General features: G+C 50.0%; 1 protein-coding gene across 1 annotated transcript in view; it reads left to right on the top strand.

Moving 5' to 3' along the window:
• LOC123356631 overlaps positions 1-19479 on the top strand; it is an 871996-nt gene that overhangs the window by 415378 nt on the left and 437139 nt on the right. Inside the window, 1 exon segment of the mRNA XM_044999988.1 lies at positions 11369-12983. Coding sequence (XP_044855923.1) covers positions 11369-12983 — 1615 coding nt within the window.

Genomic DNA, 19479 nt, shown 5'->3' with positions numbered 1-19479 from the left:
ACAGATTGAAGTGTCACTAGAGGAGGTTTTGGAATTAATTGATAAACTCAACATTAACAAGTCACCGGGACCAGATGGCATTCACTCAATAGTTCTGAAAGAACTCAAATGTGAAATTGCGGAACTATTAACTAAGGTTTGTAACCTGTCCTTTAAATCGGCTTCGGTACCCAATGACTGGAAGTTAGCTAATGGAACGCCAATATTTAAAAAGGGTTCTTGGGGTGATCCCGGCAATTACAGACCGGTAAGTCTAACGTCGGTACCGGGCAAATTAGTTGAAACAATAGTAAAGAATAAAATTGTCAGACACATAGAAAAACATAAACTCTTGAGCAATAGTCAACATGGTTTCTGTAAAGGGAAATCGTGTCTTACTAATCTATTAGAGTTTTTTGAAGGGGTCAACAAACATGTGGACAAGGGGGATCCGGTGGACATAGTGTACTTAGATTTCCAGAAAGCCTTTGACAAGGTCCCTCACCAAAGGCTCTTACGTAAATTAAGCTGTCATGGGATAAAAGGAAAGGTCCTTTCATGGATTGAGAACTGGTTAAAGGACAGGGAACAAAGGGTAGGAATTAATGGTAAATTCTCAGAATGGAGAGGGATAACTAGTGGTGTTGCCCAAGGGTCAGTCCTAGGACCAATCCTATTCAATTTATTCATAAATGATCTGGAGAAAGGGGTAAACAGTGAGGTGGCAAAGTTTGCAGATGATACTAAACTGCTCAAGATAGTTAAGACCAAAGCAGATTGTGAAGAACTTTAAAAAGATCTCACAAAACTAAGTGATTGGGCAACAAAATGGCAAATGAAATTTAATGTGGATAAATGTAAAGTAATGCACATTGGAAAAAATAACCCCAACTATACATACAACATGATGGGGGCTAATTTAGCTACAACGAGTCAGGAAAAAGATCTTGGAGTTATCGTGGATAGTTCTCTGAAGATGTCCACGCAGTGTGCAGAGGCGGTCAAAAAAGCAAACAGGATGTTAGGAATCATTAAAAAGGGGATAGAGAATAAGACTGAGAATATATTATTGCCCTTATATAAATCCATGGTACGCCCACATCTCGAATACTGTGTACAGATGTGGTCTCCTCACCTCAAAAAAGATATTCTAGCACTAGAAAAGGTTCAGAAAAGAGCAACTAAAATGATTAGGGGTTTAGAGAGGATCCCATATGAGGAAAGATTAAAGAGGCTAGGACTCTTCAGTTTGGAAAAGAGAAGACTAAGGGGGGACATGATAGAGGTCTATAAAATCATGAGTGATGTTGAGAAAGTGGATAAGAAAAAGTTATTTACTTATTCCCATAATACAAGAACTAGGGGTCACCAAATGAAATTAATAGGCAGCAGGTTTAAAACAAATAAAAGGAAGTTCTTCTTCACGCAGCGCACAGTCAACTTGTGGAACTCCTTACCTGAGGAGGTTGTGAAGGCTAGGACTATAACAATGTTTAAAAGGGGACTGGATAAATTCATGGTGGCTAAGTCCATAAATGGCTATTAGCCAGGATGGGTAAGAATGGTGTCCCTAGCCTCTGTTCGTCAGAGGATGGAGATGGATGGCAGGAGAGAGATCACTTGATCATTACCTGTTAGGTTCACTCCTTCAGGGGCACCTGGCATTGGCCACTGTCGGTAGACAGATACTGGGCTAGATGGACCTTTGGTCTGACCCGGTACGGCCTTTCTTATGTTCTTATTATCCCGGTAACTCCAGAGCCCCGTCACCCGCACCTTGGAAAGACCCCCAGGCCCCACTGTATTCAGCTGCAGGGAGAGGTGGTTTGCCCATGGATGCACAGGCTGTCTGGGCAGGGCAGCTCAGCTGCGGTCCCTGCACACAGCCGGGGGTGGGTGTCCTGGGTCAGGAGAAGTCAGTGTCCCTGTCCCCCCGCAAGCCTTCAAACTGGGACATGGTGCATCAATGCCAATCAGAGCGCACTAGTGTAAATTCTGTCTGTCCTAAGGGTTTGCACCAGCGCCTGAAACACCAGGGTGGCAGAGACCTTCAGTGCCCAAAACAGCCCTAGAACTGGGCTCTATTTCTAGCTCGGTCACGGACAGCCTGGGAGACCTCGGGCACGTCAAGGTTTCTCCTCCCCACTTCAGTCTCTTTCCCCAGCTGCCACTCACTGGGGTCTCCTCTCTCCAGAGCTGCTCACCACTCAGATCCGTGTGGGTGTCCCCAGAGCTAAGGCAGGTCAGCTCGGGAACAGTCTGACAAGGGGGCTGGCAGGCAGGACAAACCTCGGGCAGAGATAATCCACACAGACCGGGCCCTGCCTCGGCCGGGGGAGCTGGGCAGAGAGATGACAGCGTGAGGCCCGAGGCTGCCCTACAAGAGATAGGTAGGAAAACACAACACGCAGAATAAACCCACCGCAGCATAACGTCAGGCACTTCAGAGACAAAACCAACCCCCCCTCAGACCCACACACACACACACAGCCCCTCCCCACAGCCCCTCCCCAAACACCCCCCCACAGCCCCTCTCCCCCCCCCCACAGCGCACGGGGGGGGGGCAGTGGCTGGTCGGGGATAGGAGCTGAGCGGTTCCCACCAGGGTCTGACCGAGGAGCGTGGGGGGGGGGAAGCGGCGCCGTTGGCCCCCAAGGCCCCGCCCCGCGGGACCCGGGCACAGGGGTCGATCCGGGCGGGGCCCCGCGCTCGGCCCGGTCCGGCGGCAGCAGAGAAGGCGGGAGAATGGGGCGGGGGGGGGGGTTGGGATGTTTTATATCCGTGTCTGAGAGTTGGGGGGGAAACGGGTCACAGACTCCGCCCCCGGCAGCGGGGAGACAAACTCCCAGCGCGGGGGGGGTCTGTGGCTGTGACGGGGGGGGCGGGGCGGTGAGAGGGATCCCGGGGGCGGGAGGGGCGATGTGAGGGGGGTCCGGTGGGGGAGGGGATTTTACGGGACTCTGTGGCGCACCCGGGCAGTGACGGTTCCCCCCCTGGACACGGGCCGCAGGGAGCCGGGAGGGGGGAGGGGCAGGGGCGAGACCCGGACACACACTCACCTCCCCCCCCGGGGGGTTTCCCGGCCCCACCAATGACCCCCCCCATCGCTACGGAGGCCGCACAGGGACCCCCCCCCAGCTTCCGGCCCGGCCCAGGGCGGGGGGGGGGGTTTTCGGGCCCAGGTGTCTCCTCCCCCCGCTCCGCTCGGTTCTTACCGGCTCGGCCGTGCGCCCGAAGCCCCCCCTCCCCACTCCCAGCAGCGGCCGGAAATGGCGCATACCGTGGGGGACCGGGAGAGGAGACACGTGACTGGTCCGGCCGTTGGAGCGCGGCGCGGGGGGGGAGGGAGTCACGTGACGGGGCCGGCCGTTAGGGCCATTGGAGCGCGGCGCGGGGGGGGGGGGGGAGTCACGTGACGGGGCCGGCCGTTAGGGCCATTGGAGTGCGGCGCGCGGGGGGGGGAAGTCACGTGACGGGGCCGGCCGTTAGGGCCATTGGAGCACTGCGCGCGGGGGGGGAGGAGTCACGTGACGGGTCCGGCCGATAGGGCCGTTGGAGCGCGGCGCGGGGGGGGGGGGAGTAGTCACGTGACGGGTCCGGCCGTTAGGGCCGTTGGAGCGCGGCGCGGGGGGAGGGGGGAAGGAGTCACGTGACGGGTCCGGCCGTTAGGGCCGTTGGAGCGCTGCGCGTGGGGGAGGAGTCACGTGACGGGTCGGGCCGTTGGAGCCCGGCTTCTTAAGCATGTTAAAAAACTTATATACTTTATATACAACAATAGTTTAGTTCTATATTATAGCCATAAAAAGAGACCTTCTAAAAACATTAAACTGTCTGACTGGCACCGTGCGAAACTTTAAATGAGAGAGAGACTAAATGAAGACTCGGCCCAGCTCTTCTGACAGGTGCCGAACCCTGATCTTTGGGATGCTTGAGGCGCTGTCCCTTGTTTGTGTGTGAATAGGTGAATAGGGAGGTAAGGTTTGTGGGTACAGAGCACTCCCCTGACCCCAAGGTGGTAACCAGAGTGGCCCCATTCATTTTCTCCACTGGCTTCCTCCTCGATTATTTCCAATGACTTGGCTGCCTATGCCCCTGTCACTGGTCCAGGGATGGTTGCAAATCTGGAGGGATGGGGTTTGTGGTCGAAAACGCTCACGAGTTGCTTCCTCCTGGCTAATGTGCCAAATTGACCTATTGGATGAGTGAGGCGCGCGCTTTCACTCGTTTGTGTGTGTGTGACATTATTGATATAAACTGGGACCATGTAGTGGCACCAAATCTTAGGTAAAGGGGGTCATATACGGTGGCTAAGACCAGGTTATGGGTTGGTGGTTAGGATTATGCTGTCTGTATGTCTGTACCATTTTGTAGTTGAAGTTATAAGTACTGGCTCTGTACTGTCTGTATTTTGTATTTGTGCTCTGCTTCTGGGTGACACCGCAGACAAGTTGGTGTTAGCTCTGATAAGTTCGCTTGATGGCCTATTAACGACCATCAGCTACACAATCGACCCATGGAGAGAAGGCAGAGACGCCTTGTAACTCAGCAAAGTATGCAGGGACTTGCCCATGTGACTCCAGACTCCATTTTGCTGTAATTTTCCACAGTAAGGACAAAGAGGTTCTTACACCAGGAAAAGCCTATATAAGGCTAATGCCTCATCTCCATCTTGTCTTCAGTCCTGCTTCTTACCTCTGGAGGGATTTTGCTAGGAAATGAAGCTCTACACAAGGGACTAGTGACCCATCCCAGCGGGGGATGTTCTCCAGAGACTTGATTTGAACCTGCAGTTTACTCCACCACTGTTACAAGCCTGAACTAAGAACTTTGTCATTACTGTATGTAATTGATTCCATTTAACCAATTCTAGCTCTCATCTCTACCTTTTTCCATTTATGAATAAACCTTTAGATTTTATATTCTAAAGGATTGGCAACAGCGTGATTTGTGGGTAAGATCTGATGTGTATATTGACCTGGGGCTGGGGCTTGGTTTGGGGGGACAGAGGATGCCCCTGACCCCAAGGTGATAAACAGAGTGGCCCCATTCATTTTTTCCACTGGCTTCCTCCTTGATTATTTCCAATGACTTGGCTGCCTATGCACCCGTCACTGGTCCGGGGATGGTTGTGCCCCTGTCACTGGTCCGGGGACACGCAGCGCACAGTCAACTTGTGGAACTCCTTACCTGAGGAGGTTGTGAAGGCTAGGACTATAACAATGTTTAAAAGGGGACTGGATAAATTCATGGTGGCTAAGTCCATAAATGGCTATTAGCCAGGATGGGTAAGAATGGTGTCCCTAGCCTCTGTTCGGCAGAGGATGGAGATGGATGGCAGGAGAGAGATCACTTGATCATTGCCTGTTAGGTTCACTCCCTCAGGGGCACCTGGCATTGGCCACTGTCGGTAGACAGATACTGGGCTAGATGGACCTTTGGTCTGACCCGGTACGGCCTTTCTTATGTTCTTACGTTATGTTCTTGCCCCCTTTTTTTGCTTCATCTCCCACCCACTAGTATAATTTTTGGACATGTGCCTTTTTGGTGCCATCAGTCATTTAAAAACTGCATCGAATGTATCCTTACTGGCTACATTAATAACTACATTAATCGCTGTAGCGTTCATGCCTTTTCCTCAGTGTAAGAGGAAAATATGCTGCCTGCAGAATTCTAAATTGAGTGAATAGGTGTGTGACTCATGCCTGGCTTGTGTGACAGTCAGATGAGCTCCTCTTTCGATAGGAGAGCGAATAATGCCTCATCTCCATCTTGTCTTCAATCCTGCTTCTACCTCTGGAGGGACTTTGCTACATGCTGAAGCTCTGCACAAGGGACTGAGGACCCATCCCAGCGGGGGATGTTCTCCAGAGACTTGATTTGAACCTGCAGTTTATGCCATCACTGCTGCAAGCCTGAACTAAGAACTTTGCCATTACTGGATGTAATTGATTCCATTTAACCAATTCTAGCTCTCATCTCTACCTTTTTCCCTTTATAAATAAACCTTTAGATTTTAGATTCTAAAGGATTGGCAACAGCGTGATTTGTGGGTAAGATCTGATGTGTATATTGACCTGGGTCTGGGGCTTGGTCCTTTGGGATCGAGAAAACCGTTTTCTTTTATTGGGGTGTTGGTTTTCATAACCATTCATCCCCAGGACGAGTGGGACTGGTGGTGATACTGGGAAACTGGGGTGTCTAAGGAAATTGCTTGTGTGACTTGTGGTTAGCCAGTGGGGTGAGACCAAAGTCCTTTTTGTCTGGCTGGTTTGGTTTGCCTTAAAGGTGGAAAAACCCCAGCCTAGGGCTGTGACTGCCCTGTTTGAGCAATTGGTCCTGAATTGGCACCTCAGTTGGGTCCCGCCAGAACCGCACCGTCACAGTGGCGTAGTCGTGCTTGGATCCACAGAACCAGGTCAATTAAGCTTTGGGTCAGAACCCCACGCTATCCAAATTCGAATTTTGGGTTTGAGAGTTTGGTTGGTTAAAGATCAGTGACCATGAGACAGAAAGCATCAGGAAAAGCAAGGAAACTGCAAGCCTTCAGAGACAGCCTGCGGTTTGAATATGAGCAAAAACTGGCAGAAATTCGAATGGAAGAGACGCAAGCCTTGGCCCAGCTGGAGAAGGAGGCTGCTGAGAGAGAAAAAGAGGCTGCTGAGAGAGAAGATAAAGCTCGTAAGGGGCATCTGGAGCTGCTGGCTGCTGAGGAGAAAACTCGACAGATGCAACAGGAGACTCACAAGATGCAACAAGAAACTGCCAGACTTCAGCTCCAAGTCAAAAAACCAATGGAAGAACGGCAGAGACTGTATCCTCTTGAAAGGCCAGTTTGTAACAATGTTGGTATGTTGTATAACTCTGAGCAGTTGTCTGGGGGTAACCAAATGTACCCCAACAGTGCCACCTTTTATGTCAATACTGTTACTGTGGGTTCAGTAGAGGGTGGCCCCATACATTGTGCCAGTGCTATGTATGGGAGTGGTAATGGAAAATTCATAGAGAGTGTAAAAGTCAATGGAAAAAGCTGTTTAGGGCAAATTATGGCTTCTAACATCACTCTTGTTAAAGCAGATCTGGTCAAAGAGGAAGATTATTTACCAAATCAGAGTGTGAGTGTTGTGATCCTCTGAGTTTACTGTCCGTGTGCCTTTAGCCAGAATCCACCTTGAGTGGAATGGGGCTCAGCAGGAAGTGATAGCTGGCGTCAGGAAGTTATGGCCTAAAGATCTTTTAACTGGAGAAAATGTTAAAGCTTTGTTCAGTCCAGACAGCCAGTCACAGGAGAGGAATGATCTTAAACCTGTATCTATTATGAGCAATGATTTGCCTGAGGTGGGTTGCTCCAAAGGTTTGTCTGTGCCAAAAAGCTGTGTGTCTGTGAGTGGAGTTTCTGAATGTCTGTCTGATGTCCCAGAAGGGAATCTGGAGTTAGATCAAGAGCAGAAAGATCTCATTGGTGAGGAAAATGTTTCTCAAGAGCAAATTAAAGTAGATGGTCAGGTTAAAGCCCTAACTGAGGAAGGAGAGGGTAAATTTGTGATAGGTGATGGATTGGTGGCTAGTGCAGCTTGTAGAAGTGAACCTGAAATGGGTAACTGTGATTTGCTGGAAGTAGCTCAGTGTAGTGAAAAAAGCAGCAGCTTATCCATTGGGAGTGGCCATGTGCCTGGTAGGGAAAGTTTGGAGGAGCCTAGGCAGCCTTGTGAGCTGATGGCTTTGTCTAGTCAGCAGTTTGGGAAGAGAGGGATAGTGGAAGAGGAGTGTCCCTGTCCCTTACCTGTGTCCTGTGTGGAGAAATGTGACAGTGAAGGAAATGTGCCTGTGTCTGTCAGGGGTATTGACTTGCCTATGGAGGAAGTTACCCCAGTCTCCAAGCAATTGTCTGTGAACAGCCCTGTGTGCTGGGACAAGGGAAATGAGATCCCAAGCTGTGTGTCTGGGGAAGGAGAATGTGTCTCCGGCTTTTCTGTGTCTGTGGAGCAGACAGAAGGTGCCTTTCAGCCTGTGATGGTTGAGGGTAATTCAGTTGTCTCGGAGTTGGTTGTAAATACAGCTAAGGCCCAGGAAGGGAATGGTCCTAAGTTTGTGTCTGCTGGGGGGAATGGCTCTGTGACTAGGTTGCATCCAGTTGGTGCCATAGCAAAATCCCAGAGACCAGACGATTCTGGTGCTTGTAGTTTGCCAGTTGCTAATGTGTGGTTGGAAAAGGGTGTAGTAACGCTGTCTGATCAGGGTGATACCCTAGCCAGGGCACAAGGAGAGCATGAAGGTGATTTAATTGTGTTACCGACTGACAGTTTGACAACTTGTAGCAAGAAGGAAAAGATTCCTGAACTTGTTCCAGGCCAGGGAAAGGAGAGTGCTTCTAACCTGTTATCTAGGAAGTCTATAAGTTTGCCTGACAGGGGATTGTGTAGAGATCTGCCTGATGGGCCAGAGGTGATTCTGGATGTAAGTGAGACCCAGCAAGAGTCTGTGGTTGCTCAGGGAAGTGTTCCTTTAGAGCAAGCCCTAGGTGAAGAGGGTGAGAGCAGAATTTCTGAGAGGGGTGAATTGCTGCTTAGAAAAGCTCATAGGGAAAGAAATCCTCATGGTAGCCTGTGCAAGCAGTTTACTGCAACTGAAGGGTTGATGATGTCACAGGCTGGTGGTGTAGCCTGGACAGTGTTTACACCGATAAGATGACGTGTTGGGGTGCAGCTCCCCCTTGTACATGGCTACTCACCGTTACTGGAGGAGATGAAATTGGGTGAAACACACAGACACTTGATTTATAGTTGAAATCATAGGCAAGGCTCAATACACGTAACGATTACAGTCAGAGAAGTATAGTAAAGAGGGGCTTGCGCTGTGCGGACTTACAAGCTATGGACACCATTGGAAACAAAGATCGAGGCGCAAGGGAGCCCATCAAACGGGAGGCCCTGCTTCAGTTTACACTGTCTCGGGGACCTGACAAAATTAAAAACTGGTCACTAGGAGACGTATTTTCTCCGCTTCCTTATGGTAATAGGATGGCGATATACCACATCTGCTCCTTTGCTCTGATTATAATAATGTCAATAGCTGCCCCAAACCATACCTGGCCTTTGGGAAGTCCATAATTAAGCATCAAGCCTCAATACTCATGATTTACATCACTGATTTATTAATCATTCTAATATATGAATGCATCCAACTGCTGAGAGACTTCATAGCAAACTAATTGCTAGAGCCCGCCCCAGACTTCCTTCTTTCAGAATCCTCCCACAAAGGCTCCACCTAATACAACACCACTGGCCATCACATACAGCCCCTCTCCAGTGCATTATCAACGATCTACAAGCTATCCTGGAAAACGATCCCTCACTCTCACAGAGCTTGGGAGGCAGGCCAGGTCCTCGCTTGCAGACAACCCCCGAACCTGAAGCAAATACTCACCAGCAACTACACACCACACCACAGAAACACCAACCCAGGAACCAATCTCTGTAGCAAACCTCATTGCCTACTCTATCCCCAGATCTACTCTAGCGACACCATCAGAGGACCCAACCACATCAGCCACACCATCAAGGGCTCATTCACCTGCACGTCTACTAATGTGATATATGCCATCATGTGCCAGGAGTGCCCCTCTGCCATGTGCATTGGCCAAACCGGACAGTCTCTAGGTAAAAGAATAAATGGACACAAATTGGACATCAGGAATGGTAACATACACAAGCCAGTAGGTGAACACTTCAATCTCCCTGGTCATTCTATAACAGATTTCAAAGTCACTATTCTTGAACAAAAAAACTTCAGAAACAGCCTTCGAAGAGAAACAGCAGAACTACAATTCATTTTCAAATTTAACACCATTAATCTGGGCTTGAATAGGGACTGGGAGTGGCTGGCTCCTTACAGAAGCAGCTTTGCCTCTCTTGGAATTGACACCTCCTCATCTATTATTGGGAGTGGACTACATCCACCCTGATTGAATTGGCCCTGTCAACACTGGTTCTCCACTTGTGAGGTAACTCCCTCCTCCTCCTGTGTCAGTATATAATGCCTGCATCTGTAACTTTCACTCCATGCACCTGAAGATGTGAGGTTGTTTTACCCACGAAAGCTTATACCCAAATAAATCTGTTAGTCTTTAAGGTGCCACCAGACTCCTTGATGTTTTTGTGGATACAGACTGACACGGCTACCCCCGATACTTGACAATTCTAACATATCGTAACATAATTCTCTAACCAATTATATCCCACTACGTAATTTACTCACACCTAGCAACATGAATTTTACAGCAGATAGAAACAATTAGAGAACCAGACTGATTAACAAGGTAAAAGTGGTGACCATAAAGATAAGACAATAAAGAAAAGAGAGTTTGACAACCACAGCCATTGATAAGGGATTTATTGCCAGAGAGGATGATTTATAATAATAATACTAACTCTTCTGCCACTTTGAGCCAAGGAAGCTGGCCTTGGTATTCTACTGCTTAAAAATGAGCAGGGATTACAACCATGGAATATTCTTTGTGACGAGTATCCCACAAATTCCACTGACCTCCCTTCTTTTCTTTGCCTGGAGTAGGGTTTCCAATTTCCAAACCTGATGTGATCTCGCAGCTGGAACGAGGGGAAGAGCCGTGGGTCCCGGACCTCCAGGCCTCTGAGAAAGAAGTGCTCCCGAGAGCTGCCTGCACAGGTGAGGACTTGGTTAAACCAACTCAACAACTGTTTAGGAATGCAGGAAACATTTGGGATACCCTACAAAGACCTTGTGAGCTCTCCAAGCTCAGGATTGTTCCCTGCAGATGTGGAATCATTATGGCAGATGTCACTCATGGCTTCCCTCCTATTCTGACTGACAACTTGCAGCAGGTCCCTCCCCGGTCTCGCTTTCCCTTGAGTGTTCTGGTGAGATGTGGACCAAAACTGATCCCTTCCTCTCTCCTCTGGGGAAGGGTTTGGGGAAAATCAGCTCCTGAGAGGTTTGATCTCTCCCACACACACATTTTGGTTTGTTCATCCCTTTTTCCATTCCTCTCTCTGAGATTTCCTTTCTTTCTGGCACAGGGAGTGACCTATGCCTGGATTCGCTCTGTCTCCCATCAGGTGATGGGATGGTGAGTGAGAATGAGAAGGAGAAACTCCAGCAGGAAGATGCTCAGCAAGTAGAACCACATGGAACGTTATCAGGAAGATCCAAAGGGAATGTTTCCGGGTGTTGTGCACTCCCAGAAAAAGCAAAAGCCTGTGAGACGCAGCAGATGCCAGATGAAAACTTCAGTAGCCACTCAGACCTTATAACCCGCGACAGAATCCACTTGGAAGGTAAACGCTACACATGCCATGAGTGCGGGAAAAGCTTTAAGCGCAGCTCTGACCTGAGCGCACATGGGAGAATCCACACTGGTGAGAAACCTTATGGATGCGCTGAGTGCGGGAAAAGCTTTAGTCACCCTTCAAACCTTATCTCACATCAGAGAATCCACACAGGAGAGAAGCCCTACACATGCTCTGAGTGCGGGAAAAGCTTTAAGCAGAGCTCTGCCCTGAGCGCACATAGGAGAATCCACACGGGTGAGAAACCTTATGGATGCTCTGAGTGCGGGAAAAGCTTCAGTCAGCACTCAACCCTTATCACACATCGTAGAACCCACACAGGAGAGATGCCCTACACATGCTCTGAGTGTGGGAAATGCTTTAAGGACAGCTCTGCCCTGAGCGCACATAGGAGAATCCACACGGGTGAGAAACCTTATGGATGCTCTGAGTGCGGGAAAAGCTTCAGTCGGCGCTCATACCTTATCACACATCTTAGAATCCACACAGGAGAGACGCCCTACACATGCTCTCAGTGCGGGAAAAGCTTTAAGGACAACTCTGCCCTGAGCGCACATAGGAGAATCCACACGGGTGAGAAACCTTATGGATGCTCTGAGTGCGGGAAAAGCTTCAGTCGGCGCTCATACCTTATCTCACATCAGAGAATCCACACAGGAGAGACGCCCTACACATGCTCTCAGTGCGGGAAAAGCTTTAAGGACAGCTCTGCCCTGAGCGCACATAGGAGAATCCATACGGGTGAGAAACCTTATGGATGCTCTGAGTGTGGGAAAAGCTTTAATCACAGCTCTGCCCTGAGCGCACATAGGAGAATCCACACGGGTGAGAAACCTTATGGATGCTCTGAGTGCGGGAAAAGCTTCAGTCAGCATTCAAACCTTATCACACATCGTAGAACCCACACAGGAGAGATGCCCTACACATGCTCTGAGTGTGGGAAAAGCTTTAATCACAGCTCTGCCCTGAGCAAACATCAGGGAATCCACACGGGTGAGAAACCTTATGGATGCTCTGAGTGCGGGAAAAGCTTCAGTCAGCGTTCACACCTTATCACACATCGTAGAACCCACACAGGAGAGATGCCCTACACATGCTCTGAGTGTGGGAAAAGCTTTAAGCAGAGCTCTGACCTGAGCAGACATCAGGGAATCCACACAGGTGAGAAACCTTATGGATGCTCTGAGTGCGGGAAAAGCTTCAGTCGGCGCTCACACCTTATCTCACATCAGAGAATCCACACAGGAGAGATGCCCTACACATGCTCTCAGTGCGGGAAAAGCTTTAAGGACAGCTCTGCCCTGAGCGCACATAGGAGACTCCACACGGGTGAGAAACCTTATGGATGCTCTGAGTGCGGGAAAAGCTTTAGTCAGCGTTCAAACCTTATCTCACATCAGAGAATCCACACAGGAGTGAAGCCCTACACGTGCTCTGAGTGCGGGAAAAGCTTTAGTCAGTGTTCAAACCTTATCTCACATCAGAGAATCCACACAGGACAGAAGCCCTACACATGCCATGAGTGTGGGAAAAGCTTTAAGGACAGCTCTACCCTGAGCGCACATAGGAGAATCCACACGGGTGAGAAACCTTATGGATGCGCTGAGTGCGGGAAAAGCTTTAGTCAGCGTTCAAACCTTATCACACATCAGAGAATCCACATTTGCTAATTCTCACCTAGTGATCTGTGCACCATCTTCACTGTGGTCTCTCAGCTCCCCCAGATGAGTTGCCTGCTTCTGCCTTTTGCAGCTCACCCTTCTTTGGGGTCAGTCCTGTGATCTTTCCTATCAACTCCTTTCCTTCTGAGTCGTAGGAGTGTGTGTCCCTCCAGCCAGGAATGTTCATCAGCTCCAGGTGGGGGAGAAGTTTGATTCCCAACAAGCTACACTGAGGCAAAAACTACCTGTGCCTGACATCCTCTAGGGCTGCACATGGCGTTGGCTGCTCAAGTTAGTGATCTTGGGGTAAATAGACAATTATAGTTGTAGAGCAGATGCAGCCCAGGTGCAGGGGTTGGCATTAGCTTTCCCCGTGACCTGACCTAAACAAACCCTGAGCATCACGGTTATACTGTTCCCCCATTTCAGAGCAATTGTTAGTCCTCAAGTTCCCCCTTTGGAAACCAATTGTTTCAGTCCCAGTTGCTCTGCTGTTGCTTCAGGTTGTGCTACAGAGCAGATATTTTTACTACTATTTTCATTACTTAAAATATACTGAACTATAACGAAGAGCAGGAACAGGGCAGGGCTAGGGAAAATGTCATGTCACCCTCTGTAACAGCAGAGGAAGATAGGGTAAGTCAGAGGGATTCCCTTATTCCCCATCACCATCCCAGTCCCCCTGTTGTTCAGTTGGTTAGGTCAATATTTTTTCTAAAGGGCTGGGAGGAGGATTCTCTAGTAAATGACTTGGAACTAAGCAAAATGCCCAGGCATTGGGCTCCCAAAGCAGTTGTGGCCCAGGCCCTGCAGGAGGTCGCCCCTGAAGATCTCTCCTTCCTAATCAGCTGCATGTTGCCTATTATTTGGGAAATGCAATCCCTGTCTAGGCAAGGATGGGAAAATGGAAGTGACATTTCCCTTCACCTCCCCGGCAGGAGATGCTGCAAATGTGTAGAAAATGAAATCCCTGTTGAATGTGATATAGCTGCCTATTTTTAATAGAGACCTGACATTTGGTGTCTTACAGGGATTCTAAGCTGCACCTGAATTTATTCCCTAATTTAAATTTGTGGCACCAGATTAAAGACATAAAAGTGCATAGTTGAGGGAGTTGTACCTCACTATCGCTACTGATCTGTTGTGCGGTTGCTGAAGAATTCTATACCAGAGAAGTGTCAAATTACTCCAAGTAACGTCAAAGGTGTGACAAGAACTCAGGTAGAAGTTGCAGGTAGTGGTGGTTGATTTTCACCCCAGAGATGGAAGCTGCGGTGACCTGTGGCCCAGGTAAACTATCTTTAGAACCTGCTCCCTAGTTAAGTGGCATTGGTCACACTCCTGGAGGACGCCATGATTAAATTGGGCACAACCATCTTTTACCATTTGGATCCAAAGTTTCATGAAGCACAGAGAGAAACAGCTGATTGCTTCAGAGCCATTCCATGCCCACGGGTCCCAATCTGGCTGCCTTGTTGGACAAGAAGCACTTCCATGCTGGCAAATGATGGTAGCCAATGAGGGAATGTATCAGATTCCAAGTTCAGGCTGCAGGATACATGAATGCGGAGTCCAGAGTCTGTGGTTTGGTGTCTTAGTTTTGCTCTAGCGTCTGATGCATTTGTATCACTTCTCCACCTCCTGCTACTGTGAAGGATTAGCAAGTGTGAAAATAGAGCACAGGTGGTTTTTCTCATGATGCAGCCTTCCCACGTCGTGCGAGAGCCCTTCCACCCACACTTCTGGGAGAAGCCCCAGGGAGAAATGAACTCACAGAAATGGAAGGCTCCTAGGTTATTGTAGAATGTGTCTTCACACAAAGATGACTGGGTGGAAATGGGAATTAAGAGAAAACTGCCTGTGGGTTTATATGTTGTAATTGTTGAATAAGTTGGTACCAGCGACAATGAAATTAAACATGAAGTTAATTAGTATCACGGAAGGGGCTGATTACGTGATAACTTTCAGTGTTACAATATAATTCAGGTTTTCTTCTCGTTCTCTCCCTGCCCCCTCCTACTATACAGGAAATGGAGGCTAATCCTGAAATTAAACCCTCACTCCAAAGGAATTAGAGTGGGGGAATAGGTGAGAGAAATAGCATGTGTGAGAATAGAGACCCAGGATAGACTGCAATTATTTCTATTTCAAATGGAATTTATTTTGATAAATTTTAAATCTTCTGTGAAGAGGAAAATTACTTGAGACAGGATGTGTAACCTTTTACCCAGTTAGAGGGTAACTGCCACAGACTTCTCCAGGTCTCTTGTTTGCAAAGCAAAGATGTCACATGAGGCAGGAGATGTCAAATCTACAATGGTGATGGATGTGTGATGGGAGCTTTTCTGGGTTGGTTGTTTGGTTTGGTTTGGTTTCTTAATTTAATATAAATTTTGCAACCAGTTATTTTTATAGAGGCCGAGACCTCTGTTCCGTTCGAGCCCAGCTGTGTAACCCTCAGGCCTGGCTCTGGAATCCTCCCCAAAACTGGCCTTGTGTTTTTTCTTTCATGTTTGATGTCTTTGGGGTTCACACATCCACACTACATGCGGTTTGCAGCAACAGATACTTTGAGAAAGTGATGTGTAACTTGTTTGTCCCGGTGTATAAGAATGCACCCCTGGGGCGGTGTCTTTGTCTGGCCTAGGGGGCAGTGGAGAGTCCCGCCACTGACAGCCGGTGTATTGTCTGGGGCGCATATTGATAGTATGTCCTGTAGAGTCTGCGGGGAACTATTACCGTGCTTCGTTTGACAATAAACCTGGCCAGGTAGGGAACCGGAAAGAAAAAAATAAAGCCGATTGGCAGTACATCAGCAGCAGCTAAAACGTGCCGCTTCATTCTTCGGCGGTAATTCGGCGGCGGGTCCTTCGGTCCCTCTCTTCCTCTTCGGCGACAGCTCAGAGGGGAAGAGAGAGACTGAGAGACCCGCCACCGAAGACCCGGACCTGCCGCCCCTTTCCATTGGCCGCCCCAAGCAGCTGCTTCCTTCGCTGGTGCCTGGAGCCGGCCCTGCATGTCCCCATCTATCAGTTACTTTGGGAACTTGTCTCTGCTCACAGGCTGCCACCAGCCTGTCTGGCCAGCTGCTGAGCTCTGTGGGGGTGAGTCCCTTGGCATAAGTGGCACCTGGGAGAAACCCTCCTGCCAGATGCACTGGTGGTATAGTGGTGAGCGTAGCTGCCTTCCAAGCAGTTGATCTGGGTTCAATTCCCAGCCCATGCAGGGCTGTGCCCTTTTCTTGGCCGGGAATTGGTTTAATTTCAGTCCCGTTGTATCAGTTTATCAGTGGAACGGGAGAATGAATGTCCCACATCCCAGCAGGTCATTCAACACCCAGTGGAGGAAGAAAGGGGCGGGACTATACAGTGAGCTGCTGGAGTCATCCTGGCATTACAATGTTTGGTTTATTTTTTTAAATGTTTCCTTTACCTCCCTCTCCATTCCTTTACCTCCCTCTCCAAGAGCCTTTAAGGGCAGAATTTAATCATGATCATCTGGCTCAGCCTCCTGCACCCCCTCCATCAACGTATCAAGCTCCGTCTTGAAGCCACTTTGGGTTTTTGCCCCCACTGCTCCCCTTGGGAGGCTGTTCCAGAACTTCACTCCTCTGGTGGTTAGAAACCTTCACCTAATTTCAAGGTTAAGCTTGTTGATGGCCAGTTTATATCCATTAGTTCATTACTAGTGGGGGCCTGTGATAGTGTGGGGGAGGGAGGGAGAAAGCCTGGAGAACTGACCGTGGGAGCCAGAGAGATTCCCTGTTCCCCGACCACCCGTCTCTGGGAGGAACCAGCTGGAACTGCCCTTGGGAAGCTGCCACTAGTAACTCAGGTGTGAAAACATTATTCCAGGGGAATCAGATTAAAGCCTCCTCACACCCGGTGTCATGGTCACTGACCTGGCTCATTCCTGGGATGTTCCCAGCCACAGCAATGCAGTGAGTGGAACCAAATCCCTTTCCAGAGCCCAGGCACACACACAAATCCTGGGGCTTTTCATCCCTAGGCTGCTGACGCCATCGTCTGGCCATTTGGTTTCACTCCTTTCTGTTACAACTTTTAGCTTTCTGCACGTCCAAGGAATGCATCCGACGAAGTGGGTACTCACCCACGAAAGCTCCTGCTCCAATACGTCTGTTAGTCTATAAGGTGCCACAGGACTCTTTGCTGCCTGCACAGAAATGGTAATTCCCTGGGAGAGATTCGGGAGCGTTTCTCTGTTTTGTGGTGTTAAGGACTGAAATGTTCCCCGGGTTCCTTGGTCCCAACCTGCCTCCCGTTCTACTGCCCATTCAGCCCCATCCCAGCCCTCAGCCCCCAGTCGATGCTGATTCCTAAAGCCCCATCTGGGCAGGGGGTGAACCCTGTCACTGCGCATTGCCTGGTTCCCCTAACTCCGAGGGACTTCAGCTGCTCCATGTCCCCAGGGACCCTCCACACCACTCCCCTGCTTACCACGGTTCAGATATTGCAGTGGCATGAGTCTGCTTCTCAGCACCTGCCTCTCACTTTAGAGGCCCCACATTAATAACCATTTTCAAGATGAACGTACTGCGGGTTTTATCGCAATATCTGGGTGGGGGGAACCTGTTAAAAATATTCATAAAACTCCTTTCCCAAAATTGTCCCAGGGCTCTTGATATCCTGTGTATGGCACTGAACGGCCATTGACCATGTAGCTGATTGTGGTATAAACATCTTAGGTTTCCCCAGCTAGATAAGATCCCATCAATACATAAATGTCAGGGAGCCCTGCCTGAAAGCAGTGACAATCTTAGAACAGTTCATGGGCAGAATTATTACACTAAAGCAGATGGGCAAAGCATGTGCCCTGCCACTGTGCTCCCTCCTCACCAATACAGCTAATGCCATAAGGCCCTGGGGGAGAGGGGCTCCAGGCCTCCTCTTGGTGGCAGAAGTGGTTTGGGGCTTCAAGCACTTCCACATTGTCCCCTAGTGGCTGGGGCTGGGGGGGGAAGGTTGGAAGGGATGGAAGAGGGTGGGGCCGCAGCAGAAAGGGTGGGGCTGCGGCATCACTAGCCCCTGCTTAGCCAGTAGGGTTCAGTTTAGGGCAGTGGGGCCTGCCTCCTAGGGGGGCACAGGGGGACGTTCATGGGGGCACCTCAGGGCCCAAGCCAGCCCCCATGGAGAGCAGGGAGGGAGCACCACTCTGCCCCCAGGCTCCTGGCCCCGCCTTGACCCTCCTTACCCCCTCCACATCCCTCTCTGCAGCAAGCCACGGTCCCGGTCCCACCCCCAGCCCCCGTTCTCGACTGTGGCTGCCGAGGGGCCGCGGACACAGATAAGAGGGCACAGGGTGAAAAGTTTGGGGACCACTGGTTTAGGGTGATGCCCTCAAATCACGTCTATGCAGCCCATTAAAAGCTATTCCTCAGTCACCTAGCCCCTCAAGCAGGCCGGACTAGGTATGTTGGGTGGCCATTTGGTTTCACTCCTTTCTGTTAGAACCTTTAGCTTTCTGCGAAGAAATGTTAATTCCCTGGGGGAGACTCGGGAGCGTTTCTCTGTTTTGTGGTGTTAAGGATTGAAATGTTCCCCGGTTCCTGGTCCCCTGTGCTGCTCTTGACTCATCCAGGCAGGAGAACAACATTTCATTGCACTCATGTGATTTGTAACCCACCACCAGCCAAAACTGCTGCGTTTGGCACAGCCGCCCCCCATGCTGCGGAGCTGGGCGGAGCAGGGGGGTCTGTGCAAACACGGTCTGTTCCTGACGTCTTCCCCCAGCTCCTCACTAGATGTGAGGGGGGAGCTCACTCAGACCCTGCTTCCGCTTAGTATTTAAAAACTCCTTATTGGCCCTACCTCTGCCGGCCTTGGATTTCTCCTCCCGTCCCTTCCCTGAGAGCTCAGGTGAGGTGGCCGAGTGGTTACGGTGATGCTGCTCATCCATTGTGCTCTGCACGCGTGGGTTCAAATCCCATCCTCATCGGAGACCTTCAGTCTTCTCTCTTCCTGTACAAACAACCCTCTTCCCCCTTTGGTACAATCACAGACCAAACCATGTTGCTTCCTGCCAACAAAAACCATCCCAGGAACTCAGAACCCCCCTGCTTAAAATACAAGGTCTAAACACCAGATTTCTCAAAGAATTCGCTGATCCTGGATTTCTTAGTTTTTATATCCAAAGGGAACATCCTCCTCATCTCCCCCAAACACCCCGGGACCTCCACAATTTATTAAAATGCCCCCGTCCTCCTCATGTCTCCTGCCTTCCGCACCCCCAGTCCCGTCTCCCCTCCTCCCCCTGGTCCCATCTCATCTCCCCCCCGTCCTGTCTCCCCCCTTCTCCTCCCTTCCCCCCAGTCCTGTGTCCCCCCCCCATCTCCACCCCTCCGGGTCCCATCTCCTCCCTTCCCCCCTCCCCCATCTCCACACCCCGCCCCCCCCCCATCCTCCTCATGTCCCCGCCCGGTCTCCCCGGTTCTCCCTTCCCCCTCCCCGGTCCCGTCTCCCCTCCTCCCCCCGGTCCCATCTCATCTCCCCCTCCCG

Source organism: Mauremys mutica, chromosome 26 (assembly GCF_020497125.1).
Source record: "Mauremys mutica isolate MM-2020 ecotype Southern chromosome 26, ASM2049712v1, whole genome shotgun sequence".
In the NCBI taxonomy this organism is placed as follows: domain Eukaryota; kingdom Metazoa; phylum Chordata; order Testudines; family Geoemydidae; genus Mauremys; species Mauremys mutica.
This window is presented reverse-complemented; position numbering and strand designations above follow the sequence as displayed.